We start from the raw sequence: 22,220 nt of genomic DNA, 5'->3' as shown, positions 1-22,220 counted from the left end.
CAGCTGCCTGAACTCTGATGCTGGTTATGCAGCCTTTTATCACAGCAGTGATTACACATTTATGACAGAGCAGATAAAGCAAGGATACAAAGTTGGGCTGTGGCAGAGATTGCTGAGAAGCGCGGCGCGAGCGCCGGGGCTCCTGTGCTGCCACGGGTTTCCTTCCCTGGAGGCTCTCAGCTGATCCCTGCAGGAATGGCCCTGGGGCTCAGTGCTTCTCCACCAGCTGTGCTTCTGCTCCTGTCCCTGCTGGGTCTGGCTGCTGCTGGGAAGCTCCTGGTGGTATCGGTGGACGGGAGCCCCTGGTTCAGCATCCGGGAGGGGCTGAACATGCTCCAGCAGAAGGGACATGAGGTGGTTGTGGTGGCACCTGAAGTGTCCTTGCACGTCAAACCATCAGAGAACTTTGTGATGAAAATGTACCCTGTCTCCCACACACGGGAAGAGATCGACAATGCATTCAAGGCTTCTTTTAATATTATATTTCAAGATGGATCTTTTTTTGAAATATTTTTCAAAGTAGTAGAAGCTTCGAAAAGATTCACTGATTATTGTTTCTCCATCTGTGAACAGCTCTTGCGAAACAAGGAGCTCATGAGCTATCTTGAGGAGAGCAAGTTTGATGCCATCCTTACAGATCCTGTAATACCTTGTGGGGTGATCCTGGCTGAGCATCTTGCCCTTCCTTCTATCTATTTCTTACGAGGAATCCCATGTGGGTTAGATTTTGAAGCCACTCAGTGTCCCAATCCTCCTTCCTATGTGCCCAGATCATTTTCCGACTTGACAGACCGCATGACCTTTTTCCAGCGAGTGAAGAATCTGCTCTTTGACACCCAAAACCTTTTCCTCTGTAATTTTGCCTTTGACCAATTCTCAAAACTGGCTTCAGAGTTCCTGCAGCGGGAGGTGACTGTGCAGGATCTCTTACGCAAGGGCTCTGTTTGGCTTCTGAGGATGGAATTTGTGCTAGACTATCCAAGACCCTTGATGCCCAATATCATTCCAATAGGAGGAGTAAACTGTGCTCACAAGGAGCTGCCTCAGGTGGGTTGCATTTTGATTTTAATTTTTGCTGTGATGTAATTTCTGTGTTCAGGAGGCTTGAACCTTGTGTTGCAGATGGGAATTGCCTTCCCATGTTGGGTGGTTGGATGAATGTTCCTGAATTTTTCTCTCCCTTTCCATTTGTAGGCAGCTGTCCTGTACTTTCTTACCTCTAAAGTGTGCTCTGCATTTGCTGTTTTCATTTCTCGTATTCAGAGCTACATTGTGTGACTTTTTGTAACTTGGTACTCTCTTAGTGAGTTACAAATGGATCTGTGGGGCTGTCAATGGCATGCAGTCAGGTGCAATTCCTAATTCACAAATTGTAGCTGTAATTGGTTCTGGTGTTTACTGAGAGATGCACCTAAGCTTCTGTCCTCATTGCCTCTCTACGTCTTTCTTTGTTGGTGAATTTTTTCTGCTTTTTCACCTGGGTATTTCCAAAGCCGGAATCTGGAGGAAGGTAGCAGGATGGAGGTTCTCAGGCTGTGAAGCAGCCCCTCAGTTTGCTTGTAGATCTAGGAAAATTTTGCCAGGGTGATAATGACTGTTTGCAGCCTAGTAACAAAGTTGAGGAGTCTAAACAGGTTGTGTTGGCTGATCTGGTGGTGCTCAAAGGTGAAAGAGCTGCCAAGATTAATGAAAACGTGAGGCTTATCAGTTGCATCCCCCACATCTATCAGTGGCCTGACCTTTGCTGCTGGTTATGCAGCCGTTTATCACAGCAGTGATTACACATTTACCACAGAGCAGATAAAGCAAGGATACAAAGTTGGGCTGTGGCAGAGATTGCTGAGAAGCGCGGAGCGAACGCCGGAGCTCCTGTGCTGCCGCGGGTTTCCTTCCCTGGAGGCTCTCAGCTGATCCCTGCAGGAATGGCCCTGGGACTCAGAGCTTCTCCACCAGGTGTGCTTCTGCTCCTGTCCCTGCTGGGTCTGGCTGCTGCTGGGAAGCTGCTGGTGGTGCCGGTGGACGGGAGCCACTGGCTCAGCATGCGGGAATTGCTGGACATGCTCCAGCAGAAGGGACACGAGGTGGTCGTGGTGGCACCCGAAGTCTCCCTGCAGATCAAACCATCCAAGAGCTTTGTGATGAAAACGTACCCAGTCCCCTTCACTCGGGAAGAGATGGACAAAGTTTTCAAAGGGTCAGTAATGGATTTATTTAAAGGAGGACCTTTTCTGGAAAGAGTCATTAGACAGTACCAACAGGCAAAGAAGACATCTGCTCTGTTCCTGGCCACCTGCACACACTTAATCCACAACAAGGAGCTCATCAGGTACCTTGAGGAGAGCAAGTTTGATGCTGTCCTCACAGATCCTGTCCTCCCCTGTGGGGCAATATTGGCCGAGTATCTTTCCCTGCCTTCCGTGTATTTCCTGCAGCAAATTCCGTGTGGTTTGGAATATCAAGCCACCCAGTGCCCCAATCCCCCTTCCTATGTCCCAAGAGTATTTACAGACCTTACAGACCGCATGACCTTTCTCCAGCGGGTGAAGAACATGCTCTATGACATCCCCAATTTCTTCCTCTGCGACATTGTCTTCCAACCTTATGCAGAACTGGCTTCGGAGTTCCTGCAGCGGGAGGTGACCGTGCCGGATCTCCTGCGCCCGGCTTCCATTTGGCTCATGAAGCTGGACTTTGTCTTGCACTTCCCAAAGCCCTTGATGCCCAACATGGTTCTGATTAGTGGAGTAAATTGTGCTTACAAGAAGCTAAGTCAGGTGGGTCACGCTCTGTTTTCTCTTCTTGTTCTTGCAGGCTTTGGAAATCTCAGGGAAGCTGAAACACAGCTTTCATTAGAAAGGAGGATTTCAAACTGCTCGTGCTTTGCAGGGAGGTGCTTGTTCTGGTATCTGGGAACGATTATCAGAGTAGAAAGTTGGAGAAAATATTGTGTATGGAATTAGCTCTGGTAGAATCACCATTGGCTTTGTGCTCCCTGCTCAAGGCAGCTTTGGCTTTGGAGTAGGCTGTTGATGTGGTGCAAGACACACCTTGTTTTGAGGAGTACTCCATTTATCCTCTGTCTGATCTCCTCAGCAATTCTGTCTTTTTTTTTTTTTTTTTCTTTTCCTTAAAGAAGGATCCTCTCTGCTTTGACTTGTCATAAACTCATAAAACATTGTTACCTGGAAGGACATTAAAGTTTTCTCCGAGAACTTTCTATCAGAATATGTCCAGGTCAGGTTATTCCTTTCTCGTCAAATTTCATGTATCTCCTTTAGAGAACACACTTTATTATATCAAATTGATTCCTGAATCCTGTTTGAATTTTCCATGTTGCAGTGATTTTTACCTCTTTTCCTGTCACTGTTAATCTCATTTATTTTCTTTAACTTTTTGTTATCTCCTGCATTCAAGCTGTTGTGCACCTGTCTTGTGGCATGAAATTATCCTGTTCCAGTGTGGAGAGTCTGGTTCTAGCATGGCTGAAAGAAAGAGGCCATGAAGGTATACAGCTGAGGGAAAAGTAAAAGGTAGTTGTAAAGCATTTCCCAGGCTTGATTCTAGAAATAATTAGGCTCTCTCAAGCACCACTTTATAAACAATAAGATTCTCAGACAGTCTTCCCATAACAGGCAAACATTCTGTCCTTGGGCTCTCTGAGAACACTGGTCCTGTTTTCAATAAACAAACCACAGGTATTGTAAAACAAAAGGAGGGGTTAGAGTTTTCTCTGTAACCTATCGTGAGCTCGAATTTTGCAATATGCATGAAGTTAATTAACACTGTTATATAAAGTGGCTGATTTAATCAATAAATCGAAGTCAATGCTGATCAACGACAAGGTGGGTTGGCTTCCTTCGCTTTCAACATTCCAGAGGCACAACTTTGCATCAGCCTTTGCTGACCTTTATGAGGCCTTTATAAGCCCATTTTTCCAGCTTGTATATCCCAGGCCAGTGGTGCTCTATAGTTAAATTTATATCCAACATCGAAAAAACAAAGTATAAGTTACTTTATTCTTCTAAAATGAATTCATTTCAGCTGGTTTTTTAATGTGCTTTCAAATAGATTTTGGGGTATGCAGAGTATCCTCATGGATTCTATTTTTGATAATAACTATTCCTATTGGGTTTTTCAGATATTTGCTTTACAAAATGCTGAGATAAGTCAGATATTTCAGAAAAAGCTCAATCTCACACAGAAAAAATGGAGGATTTTTAAGACTATTCAAACTTGGCACTCAGGCTAGAAAAGCAGACAGGCAATAAAGTGCACAGCTAAACCTATGATAATTATGGCAGAGGTCTGTAAAATCTGGAAAATCATAGCTAAAGGTGCAAGGGTTATTGATAGTTTTTCCCAATATTTGTCCTATGACTAACACTGAAATGCAACAAGCTTAGAGCAAACAAAGGGGAGTATTTTTTCACACCATGGCCCAAAAAACCTGAATCAGCCACTCAAGAGGTGCAGATTTTCTTTTTTGTAGACAAACCCTCTGAATTTAAAAGGGATTTAGGGGGTTAATAAGAGGTACAGGCTGCCTGCCAGGATTTGTAGGCTTACAGGAGAGATAATCATGCATTGCATTAGCTCAGATATTTGCTGTACTGTTTCCAGCTTACAACCTTGGCACTCAGTTCTGTACTTTTGCTTGACTTCCTCCTGCTGTCTCACCTTTGGAATGGGCTGGGCTTGTGGACTTCAGTCTCTGCACTCGTAAACACGTGGAGGGTGTTCATGTGCTGCTCAAAATCCAGTGTCACAACTTCTATGAACTTTTGCTGAACTCTTGTGAACTTCTTTTTTTCTTTCAAACTTTTCTGAGCTTGGCCTCAAGGGTTTGGGTTGAGGGGGTTTTCTTACCTCTTTAGTGTTGTTTTTATAGGGTTTTGTTTTAGTGTCTCACAGATGATACAAGTTTGGCTGAAATGTTAGCAGAGCTTAACTAGGTGGGAGTGATTTGGTACCAAGTACCAGGATTTGAGAGGCCTTTATGCAGAGTGAGAGTTTTTGAGAGTTTTTGCAACTCTGAGCTCACTACTTGAGTATGTACTGCCACCTTAAGGCTTGTTGAATGCTGCGTCACCTCATTACTTGAGATCTTTTTACCACAGAAAATGCTACTCTGGCAGGTGAGAATCCCTTCCCTCCACCTCCTGTCATTTTTGGTCTTTCAGTGCTACCCCACTGCTAGCTAGAGCCACAGTTCTGCTTCACCAGCTGCAGAATGGGACTGCATCAAGTTATGGAGCTGTAAAATTGGAAAAGCCCTCTAAAATCAGAGTCCAACCATTAGTCCAGCGCTGCCAGGTCTACCACTAAACCGTGGCCCCAAGGGCCCCGTCCAGGGATGGTGATTTCACCACTCCCCTGGACAACCCCTTTTAGTGCTTGACAACCCTTTCCATGAAGAATTTTTTCCTAATATCCAATCTAACCCTCCCCCCGATGTCTGAAATTCCTTCCTATTTAGTGCATTTTCCATAAACATTACTGTCCTCCTTGCTGGCTTTTAAGAACCCCTTTTCTTTAATTGGCCACATGGAAGACCTCCTCTCCAAATAAACATTTTAGGAAACACTTAGTCTTAATCTTGGAATAACACTTAGGATTAGCCTTGGAAGTGTATTTATCACACTCAGGTACCTTTGGCAAAGGTAGCCATTTCATGGATCAGATTTCCAATCATTCCTACCTGCTCCAAAAGAACCCTTCCAGGCCTGCAGAAACTGATCAGATTTCACTCTGTTCAGGAGTGCTTGGTTGGGGGATCTAAAAGAATCTGTCTTCTCCAGCCAGCTCTTGTCCAGGTACCATTCCTGTATCTTGTGTTGCTCTTGTAAACTTGCAAACTTTTGGTATCCAGCTTTTCCCTGCCCGTGTGGAATATGCCTTAATGGCAGGTGAGATCTGCTTGGCCAGGCCCTTCTGTCCAGGAGTATGGACTTCCACATACCATGTACCACAGCCAAGACTTCTGAAATTTGGGAAAGGGACTGTTATTAAGAGCCTTCAAACCCATTTGTCCTGTAGCCTCTCACCCCGAACTCCCGTGGCCCCTCTTGAGCAAGAGCCCCATATTCTGCTGTATCATGGCTTTTCAGAAAGATGTTTAGCCTGGAGCCATTCACCTATGAACTCTGATGGCCCCTCTTGAGCACAAACTGTGCTTTCTGCTCTATCACTGCTTTGCTAAGAAGGTGAAAGGTGGTTGGTTAATGTGTTACCCAAACTTTGGTGACTCTGCTGCTCCATGTGCCAGCTCCAGCTTGCCATGGAGGACATTCTCTGTGAACTCCAGTCACCTTCCCGAGCAAAGTTTGGGGGTTAGGTCTTGCTTGTCAACAGTGCAACACAATTCTTGTGATATAAGCTCTGTGGAGTGGCCTCAAATTTGATTACTGATTTGAATCTGGCCCGGGTCAGTTGAGTGCACAGTGAGTCACTTGAAACAACCCTGACACAGCAAAACCCCTCCATGACAACTGCTTTTTCTACTGATTATTGTGAATAATCTGAGATAACCTAAATGAATAGCAAAGCATAGGTGCCTTGATAGCACTTTAATCAAGGCTTTTATCAGCAATATGGTCTTTGAACTCCAGTAACTTGTATCAGTAAACATTTTGTAGAGATAAAACATTGGTGTCCGCCACAATATAAATGAGGTACAAGGAGCTTTTTCTTCATAAGCTGCTGAACAACACAAGGAGGAGCAGCTAGTTTCTTTGCCTGCCCCCATGACAGTTATGTGGAAGCATCAGGTACATGCTGGGCTTGTGCTTTTCCTTGCTTTCTGGAGTCTGGCAGATGGTGGGAAGCTCTTGGTGGTGCCTCAGGATGGAAGTCATTGGCTGAGCATGCGGATGGTCCTGGAGAAACTCTGGGAGAAGGGGCATGAAATCGTGGCCGTGGTTCCTGATGCTGCCTTGCTCTTGAAAAGCTCCCAGTCCTTCACCATCAAAACGTATTCGGTGCCTTACACCCAGGAGTTTGTGGACCAATACTACCAGAAGTTGGGGGAAAATAGCTTTGAGAGTCTAACGCTCTCACTTTTACTCAGAAACATCACAGAGCTGACCAACATGTTCACTTCTGCTTGTCGGCATCTCTTGTCTGACAAAGAGCTCATGAAGTACCTCCAGGACAGCAAATTCGATGCCGTCATGATGGACCCTGTGCTGCCCTGTGGGCCCATTCTGGCTGAGTATCTCTCCCTCCCCTCTGTGTACTTCATGCGCGGCCTTCCTTGCACCTTAGACTACAAAGCCGCGCAGTCTCCCAGCCCTGTATCCTACGTGCCCAAGACTTTATCATCTCTTTCCGACCACATGGCGTTCCCAGAGCGAGTGAAGAACTTCTTGATCGGGCTCTCCGAGCCTTTGCTTTGCCACCTGTTTTATTTGAAATACGAGAGCTTGGCCTCCGAGTTCCTGCACAGGGATGTGACGATGCAGGAGCTGTTCAGCCAAGCATCAGTGTGGCTGATGAGATACGACTTCGTTTTTGAGTATCCGCGCCCCATCATGCCCAACATGGTCTATGTTGGAGGCATCAACTGTCTGCAGAAGAAGCCACTCTCAAAGGTTTGTCGCTGCTTACCCTGAGGGTGCTTGTTCAGCATGTGCTTGCTTCAAGTGTTTCCTTTAGTGATATTTGTGTGCTTGAGGCAGGGTGTGATCAAATCCAAGGATGGCATGGGAGTGGGAATCTTAGGCTTTGAGATGATCACAAGGCTTGCTGAGGGGTTTTTCTCCAGGAGAGCATAGGCTGGGTGGTCACCATCTCTCGTGGCACGCTCTATGTCCAGCCAAATGACAAAATAATTCTAGGTCAGAGGATTTAATATCCCTAAGGAATGTGGAATGCCAGGTAATTGCAGGAGACTTGATTGAACAAAAATTGGAAATATAGAATTAACTCTGTGGATATACCCAGGCACTTTTGCTGTGCCACTGAACAGGAAGCTGGGCAAAGCACAGAACACCAGGAGAGGGGATCAGCTTGGGTTTTAGGAAAGGTTCTTCCGCCAGAGGGTGCTGGCACTGCCCAGGCTGCCCAGGGAATGGGCACGGCCCCAAGGCTGCCAGAGCTCCAGGAGTGTTTGGACAATGCTCTCAGGGATTCGCAGGGTGGGATTGTTGGGGCTGTCTGTACAGGGCCAGGGGTTGGATCAATGATCCCTGTGGGTCGGGAAATTCTAACTTGGGATATTCCATGATTCCATGAGCGCCTACAGCCCAAAACTAGGGGTGTGCAAAGACAGCAGAGGGAGCTCTGCTGCCTCTGGATTTGTGCGAGCAGCAGTGCAAGATAGCAAATAAGAGGATGGTTGGGAAAGGAAGCGTTCAGGATTGTAACTACTCTCCCTTTTTCAGATTCCCCTCGTGCTGTGCAAATAGTGCAGATTTCCCTGGGTTATTCTGCTTTCAGACACTGTGGTGTTGTGACAGCAGGAGTTATTGCTCTTGTTGCAATACATTTACTACTGTAAATTCAGGGCTTTCACTTTGATAACTGCTGTGATAGAGCAACAAATCTGGAGATAAACCTTTACAACCCCCTCTTATCAAACCTCTGTCAATCTTAGCTCCTTGGTTACACTCTGGGGGCACAAAGCAATCCAAAGGTCAGATTTGTGCCAAGTTCCATGTCCAATCAGTGCAGTGGACTCAAGGTAGTGGGTTGATCATTAACTGGATGTTAATGATGTAGTGATTGCTGGTCAGCCCATTCATGGCTCTCATTCAGCCTCTCAGCCCCACAGGCTGTCGGTCACGCCTCCCTCCTGGTGTCAGTCCAGACATTCATAGCTTCACCTCACGGCAGCCACTCACTGAAAGCCTTCTCTGTGAACAGATGATAAAACCAATATTTACCCACAGTTAAAAATTACCCCAATTTCTGCCTGTTAAAAATTAAAAACCCACCTTAGTTAAAATTCAAGTGGGAAGCACCCCGTGATTCACTCCTCATCCCCAGCCACAGTTTCACCGCCGTTTATAACTTCGCTAGCGGCACTGGAGAAATGGTTTCTCCAAAGCCAGGATTTCTTTCTCTTGCCTCTCGGGCTGTGTTTTTCCTGCTGCTGTGGACTTCTGGTGAAGGTGGGAAGCTCTTGGTCATACCCATTGATGGCAGCCACTGGCTCAGCACACTCCCGGTCATAGAGAAGCTCAGGGACAAGGGACACGAAATCGTGGTGGTTGCGCCGGAGATAAATTTGCGGATCCATTCATCCCCACTTTACACCTTGAAAACCTACCCTGTGTCCTACACCAAGGAGTTTGTGGAGGCAGAATTTAAAGAGATGGGCCACAGGAGTTTCACACCTCAGCCCTTCTTGAAAAAACTCTCCAAAATTGCCAATTTTACAAGCATGTTCTTGGATTCCTGCAAGCGTCTGCTGTCCGACAAAGAGCTGATCCAGTACCTCGAAGGAAGCAAATTTGATGCCATCTTTATGGATCCCTTCTTCCCATGTGGGCAGATACTGGCAGAACATCTGTCCCTGCCCTCGGTGTACTTCCTGCGGGGGCTGCCGTGCAGCGTGGAATTCCAGGCCACGATGTGTCCCAGCCCTCCTTCCTACGTCCCGCGGTTCTTCACGCGCTCCACGGACCGCATGTCCTTCGGGCAGCGCCTGGGCAACCTCCTGGCCACCCTGGGCAGCTCCCTGGCCTGCTCTGTCCTTTATTCCCCCTACAATCCCTTGATCCGGGAGTTCCTGCAGCGGGAGGCGACCGTGCCCGAGCTGTTCAGCCACGCCGCTGTTTGGCTCATGAAATACGACTTTGTCTTTGAGTACCCCAGGCCCCTCATGCCCAACATGGTCTTGGTCGGAGGCATAGGCTGCACTCGGGGAAACAAATTATCCCAGGTTAGTTCCCGTTTTTATCCCGAGTTTAGCTGTTGGGTGCGCTGTGAGCTCTCTCCAGGAGATGGAGCTCCCAGGCTGGAATAAAGGATGCCAGGTGGAAGTGGCTGGGAGTGCATTTTGCGCCGCTGCATTCCTTCAACAATGAGGGAAAAGTTACTTTGTGGGATGTCTCGGCATTCCCAGTCAAACCTGCACCAAAAAAAAAAAACAAAAAAGGATTTTTCTTTTCCAATTTTCCTGTCTATTTCCATTCCCTTTTCCTTTTTCCTGTCTCCAGCTTTCTTAAGAGGGCAGTGGAGGGAAAGCTCCAATCTCTGTTCTCTGTGGCCAGGGACAGCACCGGAGGGAATGGCTGGAGCTGTGTTGGGGATGTTTAGGTTGGATTTTAGGGAAAGGTTCTTCCCCCACAGGGTGCTGGGCACTGCCCAGGCTGCCCAGGGAATGGGCACAGCCCTGAGGCTGCCAGAGCTCCAGGAGGGTTTGGACACCAGGGATGCACAGGGTGGGAATGTTGGGGTGTCTGTGCAGGGCCAGGGGTTGGATCAATGATCCTCGTGGGTCCCTTCCAACTGAGGATGTTCCATGAACTTCAGACAGTTCAGGCAGGCTGGAATTAAATCCCCACCACCAGTGAAGCAATGCTTTTGCCACTTTTGTGTAAAATACTCTGCACTGCAACTGTATTTTGCTTCAGCTGTGCCAAAATTTCTCAGTATGGGATATCCCCCACTTTCCATTGAGAAATCCTGCTAATTTTCTTATTTTTTGCATGAGTCTCTACTGAAGATATTTTGTAAAAGTATGAGCAGGTGCTGATTAAAACCACTACTAAAATAACGTGCATAACCCCAAAGCAGGGCTGCAAAGCACTTTCTCATAGCAGGAGAACTTCTGAGCAGAAAGTCAGACCTTGGAACTCAAAAACATCTAAAAACCAAAGTAAAACTGATGTCCCACAGAATATAAAAAGGATTAAATAGGCCTTGAGACAGCCACAAAAATATGGAAAAGAGCATAAACTGACAGAGTCAGTCTCTGTTGTCCCTGCCCATGGCAGGGAGTTGGAATGAGACAATCTTCAAAGTCCCTTCCAACCCAAAGCATTCCATGGTTCTGTGGTTATCCCCTCAGATCCCAGAGATAACATCTGGCAATTGCCAGACTTACAGAAACATTTAGTTCATTGTTTCTCCCTTATTTAGCTTTGATGCCTGCAACAATTTCCTCCAGTTTTGCCTTTCCTTCCTTGGCTCAACCAAACATTTTTCTGTTTAAAAGAATTTTTGCTCCAGCCTTGGGCTGGTTTTTTCTGCTTCATTGGAATCTTTTTGTTCCTGGATTCCAGCGCTAGATCTCCTATTATTTAAATCACTCAAACAAAAGAGAGACAAAACTGGCAGCAGTTCAATGTTATCACACCCAAAGCAGATACAATAAATCCAGATATTAGAAATTTGAGATATCTGCTGTCAGAACCCTCTTCCAGGATTTTAATTCTCTCTTGTAGCTGCATGGCCTGGAGAGAAGAACACCAGCTCTGAATCCAGGCTTGGGTTAAGTGTGCCAATTTTTACTTCCCAAAGACTCATTTTCTTTAGGATCATAGAACAGGTTGGGGTGGAAGGGATGTTAAAGCCCATCCAGTCCAATCCCCTGCTGTGGGCAGGGACACCTTCCACTATCCCAGGTGGCTCCAAACCCCATCCATCCTCCCCTTGGGCACTCCCACGGATCCAGGAGCAGCCACAACTGCTCTGGGCACCCTGTGCCAGAGGCCTGTGAGGCCTCCCCACCCTCAGAGAGAATTTCTTCCTGATACCTAACACAAATTTCCCCTCTTTTGGTTTGAACCCATTGCTCCCTGGAAGAGCAGGGAGTACTCTTCATGAAGAGTCCTCCTCCAGCTTCCTTCTGGGCCTCTTCAGGCACTGGAAAGGGGCTCTGAGGTCTCCACACAAAAATCTTCTCTGCTCCAGGCTGAACAGGATGTCCCAGCCTGTCCCCATAAGGGAGGTGCTCCTGACTCCCTGTCAACTCCATGCTCTGGACTTGCTCCAACAATCCCATGTCCTTCTCATGCTGATGATCCCAGAGCTGGATGCAGGATCCAGGTGTGGTCTCACAAGAGGAGGAGAATCCCGTCCCTGGACCTGCTGGCCGTGCTGCTTTGGATGCAGAACTACCAATAACCACTCATTTTCCTGGTCCCAGTTTTGTCGTGCTCACTGCTTGTTCCGTTGCCTTTCCAGAGAGTTCTGTGGGAAGGTGGCAGCAATTCCACCCCTGACAAGAGAAAGGGCTTTAACTAAAGGCCTGCTTTCCTTTGGCAGGAATTTGAAGCCATGGTGAACGCCTCTGGAGAGCACGGCATCGTTGTCTTCTCGCTGGGCTCCATGGTGTCCGAGATTCCCATGAAGAAAGCCATGGAGATCGCGGAGGGCTTGGGAACAGTCCCTCAGACGGTACCAATCCCCTCTTCCCCCTCCAGCAGAGCAGCTCTCAGCTCCTCCCTCCCTTCTCCTGCTGGGATCTGACTTGGCTTTGCTTCCCCTGCCAGGTCTTCTGGCGCTACACAGGCAAGGCACCCCCCAACCTGCCCAAGAACGTGAAGCTCGTCAAGTGGCTGCCTCAGAACGACCTCCTGGGTAGGTCTGGCACCCTGGGCTGACACCAGGCTGCCGTGGTGAGGCCCCAAGGGCATCATCTGTACGTCAGGTGTGAGTTACCATCCCCTGACTCAGCACTGTGGGTCACAAACCTTCCTCTGCTGGTGGAGCCAGAGCTGGTCCTTTAGGAACTTAGCTGGGAATTGCCAAATTATGACACAAATCTGTTTGAAAAGGCTTTCCAACACTCCAGTAGCAGACGAAGATGAGAGTATGTCTCATTAAGCAGTCTCAACAGCCAGCTGTGGTTTTGTCCTGTCTTCTGGCTTGAAAAGAAATTTCATGGTCCTCAAGGGAGCACTTCCAGACAGGTCTTCGGGATTTTAAAGTGGTGGAATTGTTGCCAGATTTGCTGGTAACAGAACAGGTTCAGCTGTGAGAGACCTTCACTACCATGGAAGAGGTGGTGAAAAACTAATTGGTGGTAACATCCTTTCTAACCTCTCCTGGCTCTGGTTTAATCCTAAAGTTGGAGGATTACCCCAAACCAAGACAGAGAATCTACAAAGTTCCAGTCCCTAAGTCTGGCCATAAGGGATGATGCTCTCACAACAGCCCCAAATCCTTGATTTATCCCAACCACAGCCCTTTCTGGTGCATGTTCTTTCCCCAGGGACGTGTTGCTGGGAGTCAGTAATTCCAGGAGCTGACACAAGCCTGTGCTTCCCTCCACAGCCCACCCCAAGACTCGTGCCTTCATCACCCATGGAGGCTCCCACGGCGTTTATGAGGGAATCTGCAACGCTGTGCCCATGGTGCTGATGCCTCTCTTCGGGGACCAGATGGACAACGCCAAGCGAGTGGAGTCCCGCGGAGCAGGGCTGACCCTCAACATCCTGGAGATGACTTCCACCGACATCTCCAACGCCCTGAAAGCCGTGATCAACGACAAAACGTCAGTACCGGAGGCACAGCCTTCCCCCTTCTTACTGTGCAGCCCCAGCACGTTCACTTCCGGCTTAGCAGGGTGCTTTGCTCTTCCTAAATGGCTTCTTGGATCAAAAGTTTGGATTTGATAGCAGCTGCTTCCATGGAGAAGCTGATGCTCGCCCTGGATTAACTCCAGGCTGTCCCCTTCAGTGGACAAGAGAAGGGAGGCTGCAGGGAGCAGGGCAGATGGGCTGGGAATGCAATGGAAGTAATCAAGTTGCCAAAAAAATTGTGTCACCTTCTTAAAGCCAAGGCAGTGACAGAGAGGGCTTTGACACAAGTGGCAAGCAGCTTTTGTTCCCAAATCTCTGGTGACACAGGTCAGTGGGGTTAAATATCAAACATATTTATCACTCATTTATCTTACAGGTGAGTTTTCTCAGGCATTTTTCTCCCCCTCGGTGCTCATGAGGAATTCAGTGAGCACAGAGAGCCTTGCCTGGCTCAGCAAGGCTGGGCAATCCCAGCACAGAGCAGGAGGGACATGCAGGCATGCACTGAGGAAACCCAGGGAGCATCACAGGGCTGCAGTCAGCACACCCAAGGGGCTTAAAGGCAGCACAGAGATTTCTTTGAGACATGAGAACTCTTCCCTGCTCCCATTTAAAGGATGCCAAGGACTAGAAAACTCAACCACATTCCTGAGAAATAGCAGCTTATTGACATTTTTTCCTATCCAATTTTTATGGCATTTAAATTGCCATATTTAATGGCAATTAAATTATTAATAATAATTATTATTATAGCACTATAACACTGCATCTAACAAAAACAATAATAATGCAGCTGGAAAAGCTGAGCTGGCCAGCTTTTCCACCCCCAGTCTCCCCTTTCAGCCAGAGACCTTCACCCCAGAGATTCTGCTGAGAGCTCAAACTAAGCTTTCCCTCTTTTTTCTTTTTTTCATTTTTTTTTGTCACTTCCTGGGCCTCTAACTTTGCCATTATCCTTCTCAAGGAGCTCAGTAGCACAAGAGCTGCGACTGCCCCATCCCTGGAAGTGTCCTGGATGGGGTTTGGATCAACCTGGCCTGATGGAAGGTGTCCCTGCCCATGAGGGATGAGCTTCAAGGTCCTTCCAAGCCACCCCACCCTGTGATACTGATGCCTTGGGGTGGCTACCTAGAACAGAGGCTAGAAAAGATTAAGAGAGTTAAGAGGGCATTTTAAAAAGCTGGATTTTTCTCTGGTCCAAGGGTTTTCCAGAAGCTTTTCTTGTCCCATCTGGGGTGCCAGAAAACTGATCCTTGGAGTGGCCCTCTAGAACAGAGGCTAGACAGGGTTAAGAGAATAAAGTGGGTATTTATTAAAGGCCTCCAGTAGATACAGCTTGGGCAGTCAGAAGCCTCCTAGACACTACACCCAAGACAAATGATGGTCACGAGTTTTTCAGACAATCATAAGTTTGGTCCATTTACATATCAGGGGTAAATATCCCAATTACACCTTCAGGCTATGAGGGCACATATCCCCAGTTTGCCCCTGTCCAGTTCACTGCTGTTTACATTTTTCAGGGCCTGAGGCTGTAGGGTATCCCTGAGTTTCAGGCCCAGAGGAATTGTGCCTGAATAAAATGGGAGAACAGCAGCTGACAGGGTGTAGAGTTGGAGAGTTCCACCCAAAAGCAGTTCAGGATTTTAATAACATAAAAGCTGAAATCCCAAGGCATCAACTCCATGTTTGAGCAACACCTTCTCTTGCAGCAGCTTGGGGTTTAGGTGGTGGGTGCTGATAGCTGTTTTCCTGTAAGCATCTCTGTGGCATTCACATTCTCTGAACAGAGAGAGACATAATTCCCTCTCCCAGGATTTTTCCTAGGGAGGGCAATGAGAAACCTCAGAGAAGAAAACAATTCTTATCTCTATTCGCTGCTCCTGTTTTTGCACATGTGGAATATGTTATGGAGATTGTTTACCAAAAATGATTTTGTTAATTGGACACCAGTGAAAGCTGGGTGATCAGCCAATCACTAAAAGCTGTGTCCTGGCTGTCTCAGTCATGGGTTTTTCTGTAGTGTAGTATAGTATCTCTTTAGTATAGTTTTAAGTTAGTATTAATGTAGTATAGTATAGTTTTGCAATTTTTCAGCCTTCTCCTGCAAACCAGTCTTCAAGTGAATTTGTGTCATTTCTTGTTCAATGGTGACACAACTCCTGTGGAAAAGCCACCTGGGTGAGCATTCAGACAAGGCAGTCAAGTCCACACAGCCCACACTCACCAGGACTAGCTCAGCCAAGAGAGGCAAAAGGGCCTTTATATGATCAGTTCCAGTGAAGGTTTATTTCTGCACGATTGTCTTGGTTTGGAAAGAGGAGTCTGCTAAGGAAGGCAGGAGCTTCCTCTGAAATGGAAAATGTAAACCCCCTCCCTCCAAATTGTTATAAATTTGAAATTAAGGGGCTCTCAGGCAAAAATATGGGAGCAGGAATAATAGTTCTTTATTAGGGAAGAAAATAAAAAGATAAATAAACAATGCAGTAAACAAAACCAACACTGACAGAGTCAGAACCCAACCTGACACCCTGTAGGTCAGGGTGTTGGTGGCAGTCCCATTGGAAATGTGGCTGCAGCCCTCCTGCAGTGTCAGGGGTGGTTCTGCTGGAGCAGGGATCCAGTAGAAAGGTGCAGTCTTCTTCTGAAGATCCAGTGGAAGGGGCAGCTGTTCCTCTGGGGAATCCAGTGGAGAAGCTGTCTTGCTGTCCCAGGAGCTCAGATTATATCCAGTTAGGAATGCTTGACTCCTCCCTCTGGGCGGAGCATCTCCCAATGGGATGCTGCAGTTCTTATCAGAATGCAGTGACATTCAATAGCTGTTATCAGCAGATATCTCCTCAGAGGGAGGAGTGATTGTGGGAGAGATAAAGAAAATCGCCCAATTAACAGAAGACATCTGCCACACCTCTAACAGATGGCAAACAGAACACGCATTGCCTTGCAATCTGGGACAATGATGAAGAGGAAATCAGGGACAAAGCCCTGTCCATGCGCTCTGCACAAGGCTAACTGTGGGGTCAGTGGCAAATGGTCTGAGGACAGTGCCCTACAGGGAAGACAGGGCTGGCCAGCAAGGGTACCACAACCAATGAGGGAACAGGGAAAGGAAAAACCATGAGAATTTGGGACATATGGGGGAAGGAGCTGGGGTGGATCATAGTGCTGCAAGGCTCCATGGGGAGGTCTCCTCTTTCAGCCTGGACTCTCTGGTGTGTCCTGCCAGGGCGGGGCCCTGGGGATTTCGCTGAGGGGTTCAAAGGGTCCCACGTTCTCTCGGCAGGTACAAGGAGAACATCCAGCGCCTCTCCGACCTGCACCTGGACAGACCCATCCACCCTCTGGACCTGGCCGTGCACTGGGTGGAGTTTGTGATGAGGCACAAGGGGGCCCCTCACCTGCGCCCCGCCGCCCACGACCTCAACTGGGTGCAGTACCACTCGCTGGACGTCATCGCCTTCCTGGCCGCCGTCACCCTCCTCTTCCTCTTCATCTCCTTCAAGTGCTGCGTCTGCTGCTGCCGCAGGTGCTGCGGCAAGAAGGGCAGGACGGGCAAGGCCACCAAAGCCAAGTCCCACTAGCACCTGGGGACGGTGGTGGTGACCGAGCTCCTGCTCCAAACACGGCAGCGGGGCCGGGGAACAGCTCGAATTGCACTGCAATGAATCAAACACTGTGATTTTCAGCCAAGGAATGATAGGGATCCTTTGAAATAGCAGCACGAGATGGGCTGTTCCGCTGATCTAATTTTGGCTTTTTAATTAAGGATGGGTTGTTGAAAATGCCTTGTGTAGGAGTGCTGCAGTCACTTGGGAAGGTCTGAGGGTGAAATCCCCGGCCCCTGGCTTCCACCTGTCAGTGTGCAGAGGACTCAGTGACTTTTTCTTTCAACCTCCACCTGCAGCAGAGATAGGTAGGGATTTTGGAGGACTTTAGGAGAACCATCTGGTCAGACAGATTCCTGTTTGAAATCTCTGTGTGGCTGCTGTTGTAGGAGAGGCAAATGTTGTACACTCGCAGTTCCTGTCACGCAGACAAAGATCTATGCACATCGTCATGGGTTTACAAGACCCTGAACAATATCAAGCTGCTGGAAAAGCACTGGTGTTTCCCCCAAATTGCCCATCAGGCAGATGTGCTGTAGCTGGAGCTCACCTGCTAGTGAGGAGAGTTTGTGAGCTTTGCTTATAAACCCCCACAACTGATTTGTTCTTTGTAGGTGATGCTCAGGAAAAGACCCCCAACCCCCAGCCCTACAAATAAACCCCAAATACCAAAAATAAATGCTGCTGTGTTTTCTGTCTTGAGAGTTATGGAGGGGAATGCTTGTTTGCTGATGGAAAAAGAGCTGGAGAAGGGACAGATTGAATCCCCATGGTTTGATGGTGTGAAAGCCACCTTGATACACAAACCCCTTCTCAGCATTGCTGTCCCTGCTGCCTGTGACCTGCTCCTTGCTGAGAGGTGCCACAGCTCCCAGGTGAATGTTCCAGGCTCTGAGCTGGGGGATCCCAGTACACCAGGGCAGCACAGGTGTCCTGCTGAGCACCTGCTGCTGCTCCTTTCCCTGGCAGTTTGGAAAAGCAGGGATTTCAGGGGAAGCTGTGTGAAATCCATGGCAGGCTCTGTCCTCAGCCTGTCCCCACTGCAGTGCCCAAATCTCCTGGACACGCACAACCTGCCCAGCACTTTTCTTCCCCTCCTGCTGCCCACCACAAACAGAAGGAGACCTTTCTTTGGGGTGTGTGAGGGCTGAGCTGCTTGGAAATGCAGCTCCTGCAGCTCCACACCGTCCCGAGGTGACAGCTCAGGCTGTGCCCGTGGCTCTGGTGACAGCTGCAGAGGAGACCCTGCAGACCTCTCAGGGCTGTCACAGCACAGCCACGGTGGCTCCAGCGCTCTCTGAGCATCCCTGGCTCCCAGCAGTGTCCAATGCCAAAAAAAAAAAAAAAATTCCCCATTTCAGAATGTCCTTGAAGGGGAGTTCTCCGAGTGCCCTGCTGCAAACCGGCTCTGGATCAACCCAGTGACTTTCTCTGCATGGACAAGGGGAGAACTCTTGGGTTTCAGATCAGAGGAGCAAAACTGAGAAAAAAAAATATAAAAATATCCCAATTGCAGCTCCAACCCCCTTGTGCAGGGGAAGTAAAACTGAAAGGAAGTTTCAGAATGCCCATCCCATGACTTATTTAATTTCAGAAATACTTTTAACACAGCCAGAGAAAAACAACAGCAGAATCCAGGTATCCTCTTCCTCCCTTGGCTCTCCTCACCCTCACTGCTTTATTTTTGATTTTCTTTTTTTTTTTTTTACTCTTGATTTTCCCTTGGAGAAGGAATGAGCAGGGCCAGGGCTGGAGAAGCCTCCCAGTGCCCAGCAGAGGCCACTCTGGGATCACCCAGAGGCAGGAGCAGGGACAAAGCCACCATTCCCAGCCAGCCAGCCCAGTTCCATGGCTGGAACTCCAAGGGCACTTGTTCATCCCCCAGCCAGGTGCTCCAGGAGTATGGACACTGCTGCCAGCCAGGAGAGGATTCCCAGAGGCAATTAGGAGCCAAAGTACTTGGGACAAGAGGCTCTGGCTCAGAGGAAGGAGCTGGATCCTCACCACAGCTCGGGCTCTTCCCAGGAAGGGTTAATCAGGGATGATGTCCCCTCTTATTGCCCCTCAACTGGGGGCCAAAAACCAGGGCAGAGCCTCCAGCCCAGCTTCCCTTGCTGGGAGATGGAGGAATCCACTGTGCTGGTGTTCACAGGGGTCTCAGGTTGAGGGAAGAGACGAGGATTTCACTCCATGTTTCAGAAGGCTTGATTTATTATTTTATTATATATATTGCATTAAAACTATACTAAAAGAATAGAAGAAAGGATTTTCTCAGAAGGCTAGCTAAGAATAGAATAGGAAAGAATGATAACAAAGGTTTGTGGCTTGCACTCTGTTCAAGCCAGCTGACTGTGATTGGCCATTAATTAGAAACAACCAACATGGGCCAATCCCAGATGCACCTGTTTCATTCCACAGCAGCAGATAACCATTGTTTACATTTTGCTCCTGAGGCCTCACAGCTTCTCAGGAGGAAAAATCCTAAGGAAAGGATTTTCGTGAAAAGATGTCTGCGACAATCCACAGCCACAGCCCAGATTGAAGCACCAGAGCTGACAGTGGGGCCCTTCCCAAAAGGGGAAACTGAGGCAGGACCAGCCATTGCTCCACTCCCCGAGCTCCTCAGAGCCCCAGGCACTGCAGCCTGAGCTTTCCCAGCAAATCCTTCAAACCTTAGGGAAAAGGCAGCAGCCAAAATGCCCTCACTGCCCTTGGAGAAAGGTGGTACAAACTCCTCCCACCTTAGCAGCTCCCCCACCCAGAGCTGGTGATTTCTGCTCCCACCCAGGAACCTTTTGAGTGTTTGTCCTATTTTCCCCTGGATTTTAACACCCAGTAAGTCTGGGAAAGAGCCAGTGCTGCTTCCCAGCTCTTCTGCGCTCCTCAGACCCAGCCCAGCTTCAGATGATGGCCCTGAAGCTCTCTGGGTTTGGGATGGGGTGTCCTGGGGGACACAGCAGCCCTGGCCCTGGGGGAGAGGATGCAGCCACCATCCCTGCCTGCTTCCCACCAGCCAGACCACGGGAAATGACAGGAATTGCTGGCATTTTTCTGCAGCCGCAGGGTTTCTCAGCCCCAGCCCAGTCCCCAGGGCCAACAGGGAGGTTTTCCCACTGCTGCCATGGGAGCTCTGGGTGGATCTCGGGCTCTTCCACCCCCCCATTGTGGGGGTCCATGGAGACCCCTGGCCCACAGGGGTGTCCAAGCTCTGTCCAACCTGGCCTTGGACATTCCCAGGGCTCTAGGGCAGCCACAGCTTCCCTGGGAAACCTCACCACCCTCAGAGGGAAGAATTTCTTCCTAATATTCCGTCTAAACCTATTCTCTGTCAGCTGAAAGCCATTGCGCCTTAGAGGGGGGAATCTATAAATAAATATTTATATATTTATAAATACTAAAATAAATTTTATATTAATAAATATTTATATATTTATAAATAAATATCCTTATAAATATGTATATATTTATAAATAAATATTATTCCCAGACACAGAAACACTCCCTCTTCCTTACCTGGGGCCCTTCCTTACCTCTAACCCTTGCCCTGGACACTCTCACTTGGACGCTCACACTCAGACCTGCAATTACCCATTTAATTCATTTATTTGCTAATCTGCCTTTTGGGTGGCTTTGTAAAAAGCAAATACTCACTGCTGCTGTGCCCAGGCAATAATCCCGTTCGGGGAGGTTTTCCCAATATGGGGAGCTCATTTCCCACAGTGGGAAACCATGGAAGCACAACTTGGGAAGATGAGGAGTGCATCCCACCTCCCTGAGGAGTGTGGACAAGGGAAACCAGCCTCATTTAAACAAAACCACCCAAACTCACCCCAAACCCCTACGCATCCACAAAAATCTGTGGCTTTGGGATTGCAGCTGAGATGGTCCAGCCTGGGGAGCAGTGCAGGGATAATGCAGTGGGAACAACCATGGGAAGGGGTCCAGAAGATGCTTTGGGCCCTGCAGCATCCCCCAGAGCTGTCGTGCAGCATCCCAGAGGGTTTGGCACTGCAGATGCCCCATCCCAGGGCAGTCTGGATCCCTGGCACTGCAGATGCCCCATCCCGGGGCAGTTTGGATCCCTGGCATTGGAGCTGGCACGAGCAAGCCCAGGCAATCTCAGCTGGAGCAGCCACAGAGCCCTCAGATTAATTATCACCTGCAGAGGTGTTTTCAGGAGTTATTTATAGGTGAGTGGGATGAAACCTGGGGAAAAGGGGTTGCCAAAATCTCTGAGACAAAGGGCAGGACAGACTCTCCCTCCTCACAGGAGGCAGCATCAATTCCCTTCTCTTTTCAGGAAGGGTGAGAGGTCTCCTGTGCCAGATCTGACTGCTCGGGGTGATAAAAGGGAGTCACGGAGCAAATCCCAAATCCCTGTTGAGCCTGTCCCCAAAATCCAGCCTGAACCAAAGGAGCAGAGCCCTTCCCAGGAATGCCACCAGCCTGGGTCAGTTTAGGGGAAGGGGAGACAAAATCCCTGCTCCACTGGGGCAGATCCCTGTGTGGTTGAGCCCCAGGGGCTCGGTTTGTGCCCGGCAATGCCACAAAGGTGGAAGCTTTAATGGATGTTCGGTGGGGCAGGGGCCCGGAGGATGCCCCAGGGGCTGCTGGAGGGGCTGCTGGGTCGGTGCCAACCCCTCGGAGATGATCTCAGCAGAGCAGGAGGGTGACTCAGGGCTGGAGGAGTCAAGGGCAAACCACAACCAGCGTCACTCCCAACATCCCAACATCCAACACCAAGTGAGGCGTTTAAACAGTGAGAATTTACACATTCCTCCCCCAGCCAGAGCCCTCTTCCCTTGGACATCATCCTCCCACCCCAAATCCTGCAATCAGCCACCCCTTGGGAAAAGCATACCTTTACATCCCTTCTTTCACCCCCGTCATTATAATAAATTGTTTTTTTAAAAGCCCAAAGGTGCCATTTGTTGCTCAGAAGCCCCTGAATTCCAGCCACGGATTAAACCTGCTGAGCTGCGAAGAGGGGAGCCCCAGGGGATGCTTTGGGCAAAGCCTGTTGCCAAAAAAGAAAAAAAAAAAAAAAAAAAAGAAAAAAAATAAAAGGCTTTGAAAGGAGGCTTGAGTGGGTCCTGCTGTGAGCATGGGATGGGAGCTGCATTTCCTGGGATGATCACCATCATCT

At 48.6% G+C, this 22,220-nt stretch overlaps 3 protein-coding genes across 3 annotated transcripts; all 3 read left to right on the top strand.

The window, feature by feature from the left end:
- Positions 1-195: 195 nt before the first annotated feature.
- Positions 196-1,086, top strand: LOC131085631 (UDP-glucuronosyltransferase 1A1-like). Its single transcript, XM_058028039.1, has one exon. The coding sequence runs from the start codon at positions 196-198 to the stop codon at positions 1,084-1,086; it is 891 nt and encodes a 296-aa protein (XP_057884022.1).
- Positions 1,087-1,922: 836 nt separating this feature from the next.
- LOC131085630 (UDP-glucuronosyltransferase 1A1-like) lies at positions 1,923-5,201 on the top strand. The gene is made up of 2 exons (XM_058028037.1): positions 1,923-2,774; positions 5,181-5,201. The coding sequence occupies exons 1-2, from the start codon at positions 1,923-1,925 to the stop codon at positions 5,199-5,201; spliced, it is 873 nt and encodes a 290-aa protein (XP_057884020.1).
- A 1,662-nt stretch (positions 5,202-6,863) lies between these two features.
- UGT1A1 (UDP glucuronosyltransferase family 1 member A1) lies at positions 6,864-17,050 on the top strand. The gene is made up of 6 exons (XM_058028036.1): positions 6,864-7,589; positions 8,939-9,883; positions 12,214-12,345; positions 12,441-12,528; positions 13,225-13,444; positions 16,753-17,050. Exons 1-6 carry the CDS (start codon positions 6,864-6,866, stop codon positions 17,048-17,050), a joined length of 2,409 nt encoding a protein of 802 aa, XP_057884019.1.
- Positions 17,051-22,220: the final 5,170 nt, after the last annotated feature.

This window comes from Melospiza georgiana, chromosome 7, assembly GCF_028018845.1.
Source record: "Melospiza georgiana isolate bMelGeo1 chromosome 7, bMelGeo1.pri, whole genome shotgun sequence".
Classification (NCBI taxonomy): domain Eukaryota; kingdom Metazoa; phylum Chordata; class Aves; order Passeriformes; family Passerellidae; genus Melospiza; species Melospiza georgiana.
This window is presented reverse-complemented; position numbering and strand designations above follow the sequence as displayed.

What these genes read in the sequence shown, in the direction of transcription:
- LOC131085631 (XM_058028039.1), top strand. Translation starts at nt 196, where the DNA reads ATGGCCCTGGGGCTCAGTGCTTCTCCACCAGCTGTGCTTCTGCTCCTG.
- LOC131085630 (XM_058028037.1), top strand. Translation starts at nt 1,923, where the DNA reads ATGGCCCTGGGACTCAGAGCTTCTCCACCAGGTGTGCTTCTGCTCCTG. An exon ending in CTTACAAGAAGCTAAGTCAG is followed by an intron (nt 2,775 to 5,180) that starts GTGGGTCACGCT and finishes TTGGTCTTTCAG; the next exon opens with TGCTACCCCACTGCTAGCTA.
- UGT1A1 (XM_058028036.1), top strand. Translation starts at nt 6,864, where the DNA reads ATGCGGATGGTCCTGGAGAAACTCTGGGAGAAGGGGCATGAAATCGTG. An exon ending in TGGGAACAGTCCCTCAGACG is followed by an intron (nt 12,346 to 12,440) that starts GTACCAATCCCC and finishes TTCCCCTGCCAG; the next exon opens with GTCTTCTGGCGCTACACAGG. An exon ending in GCCGTGATCAACGACAAAAC is followed by an intron (nt 13,445 to 16,752) that starts GTCAGTACCGGA and finishes TTCTCTCGGCAG; the next exon opens with GTACAAGGAGAACATCCAGC.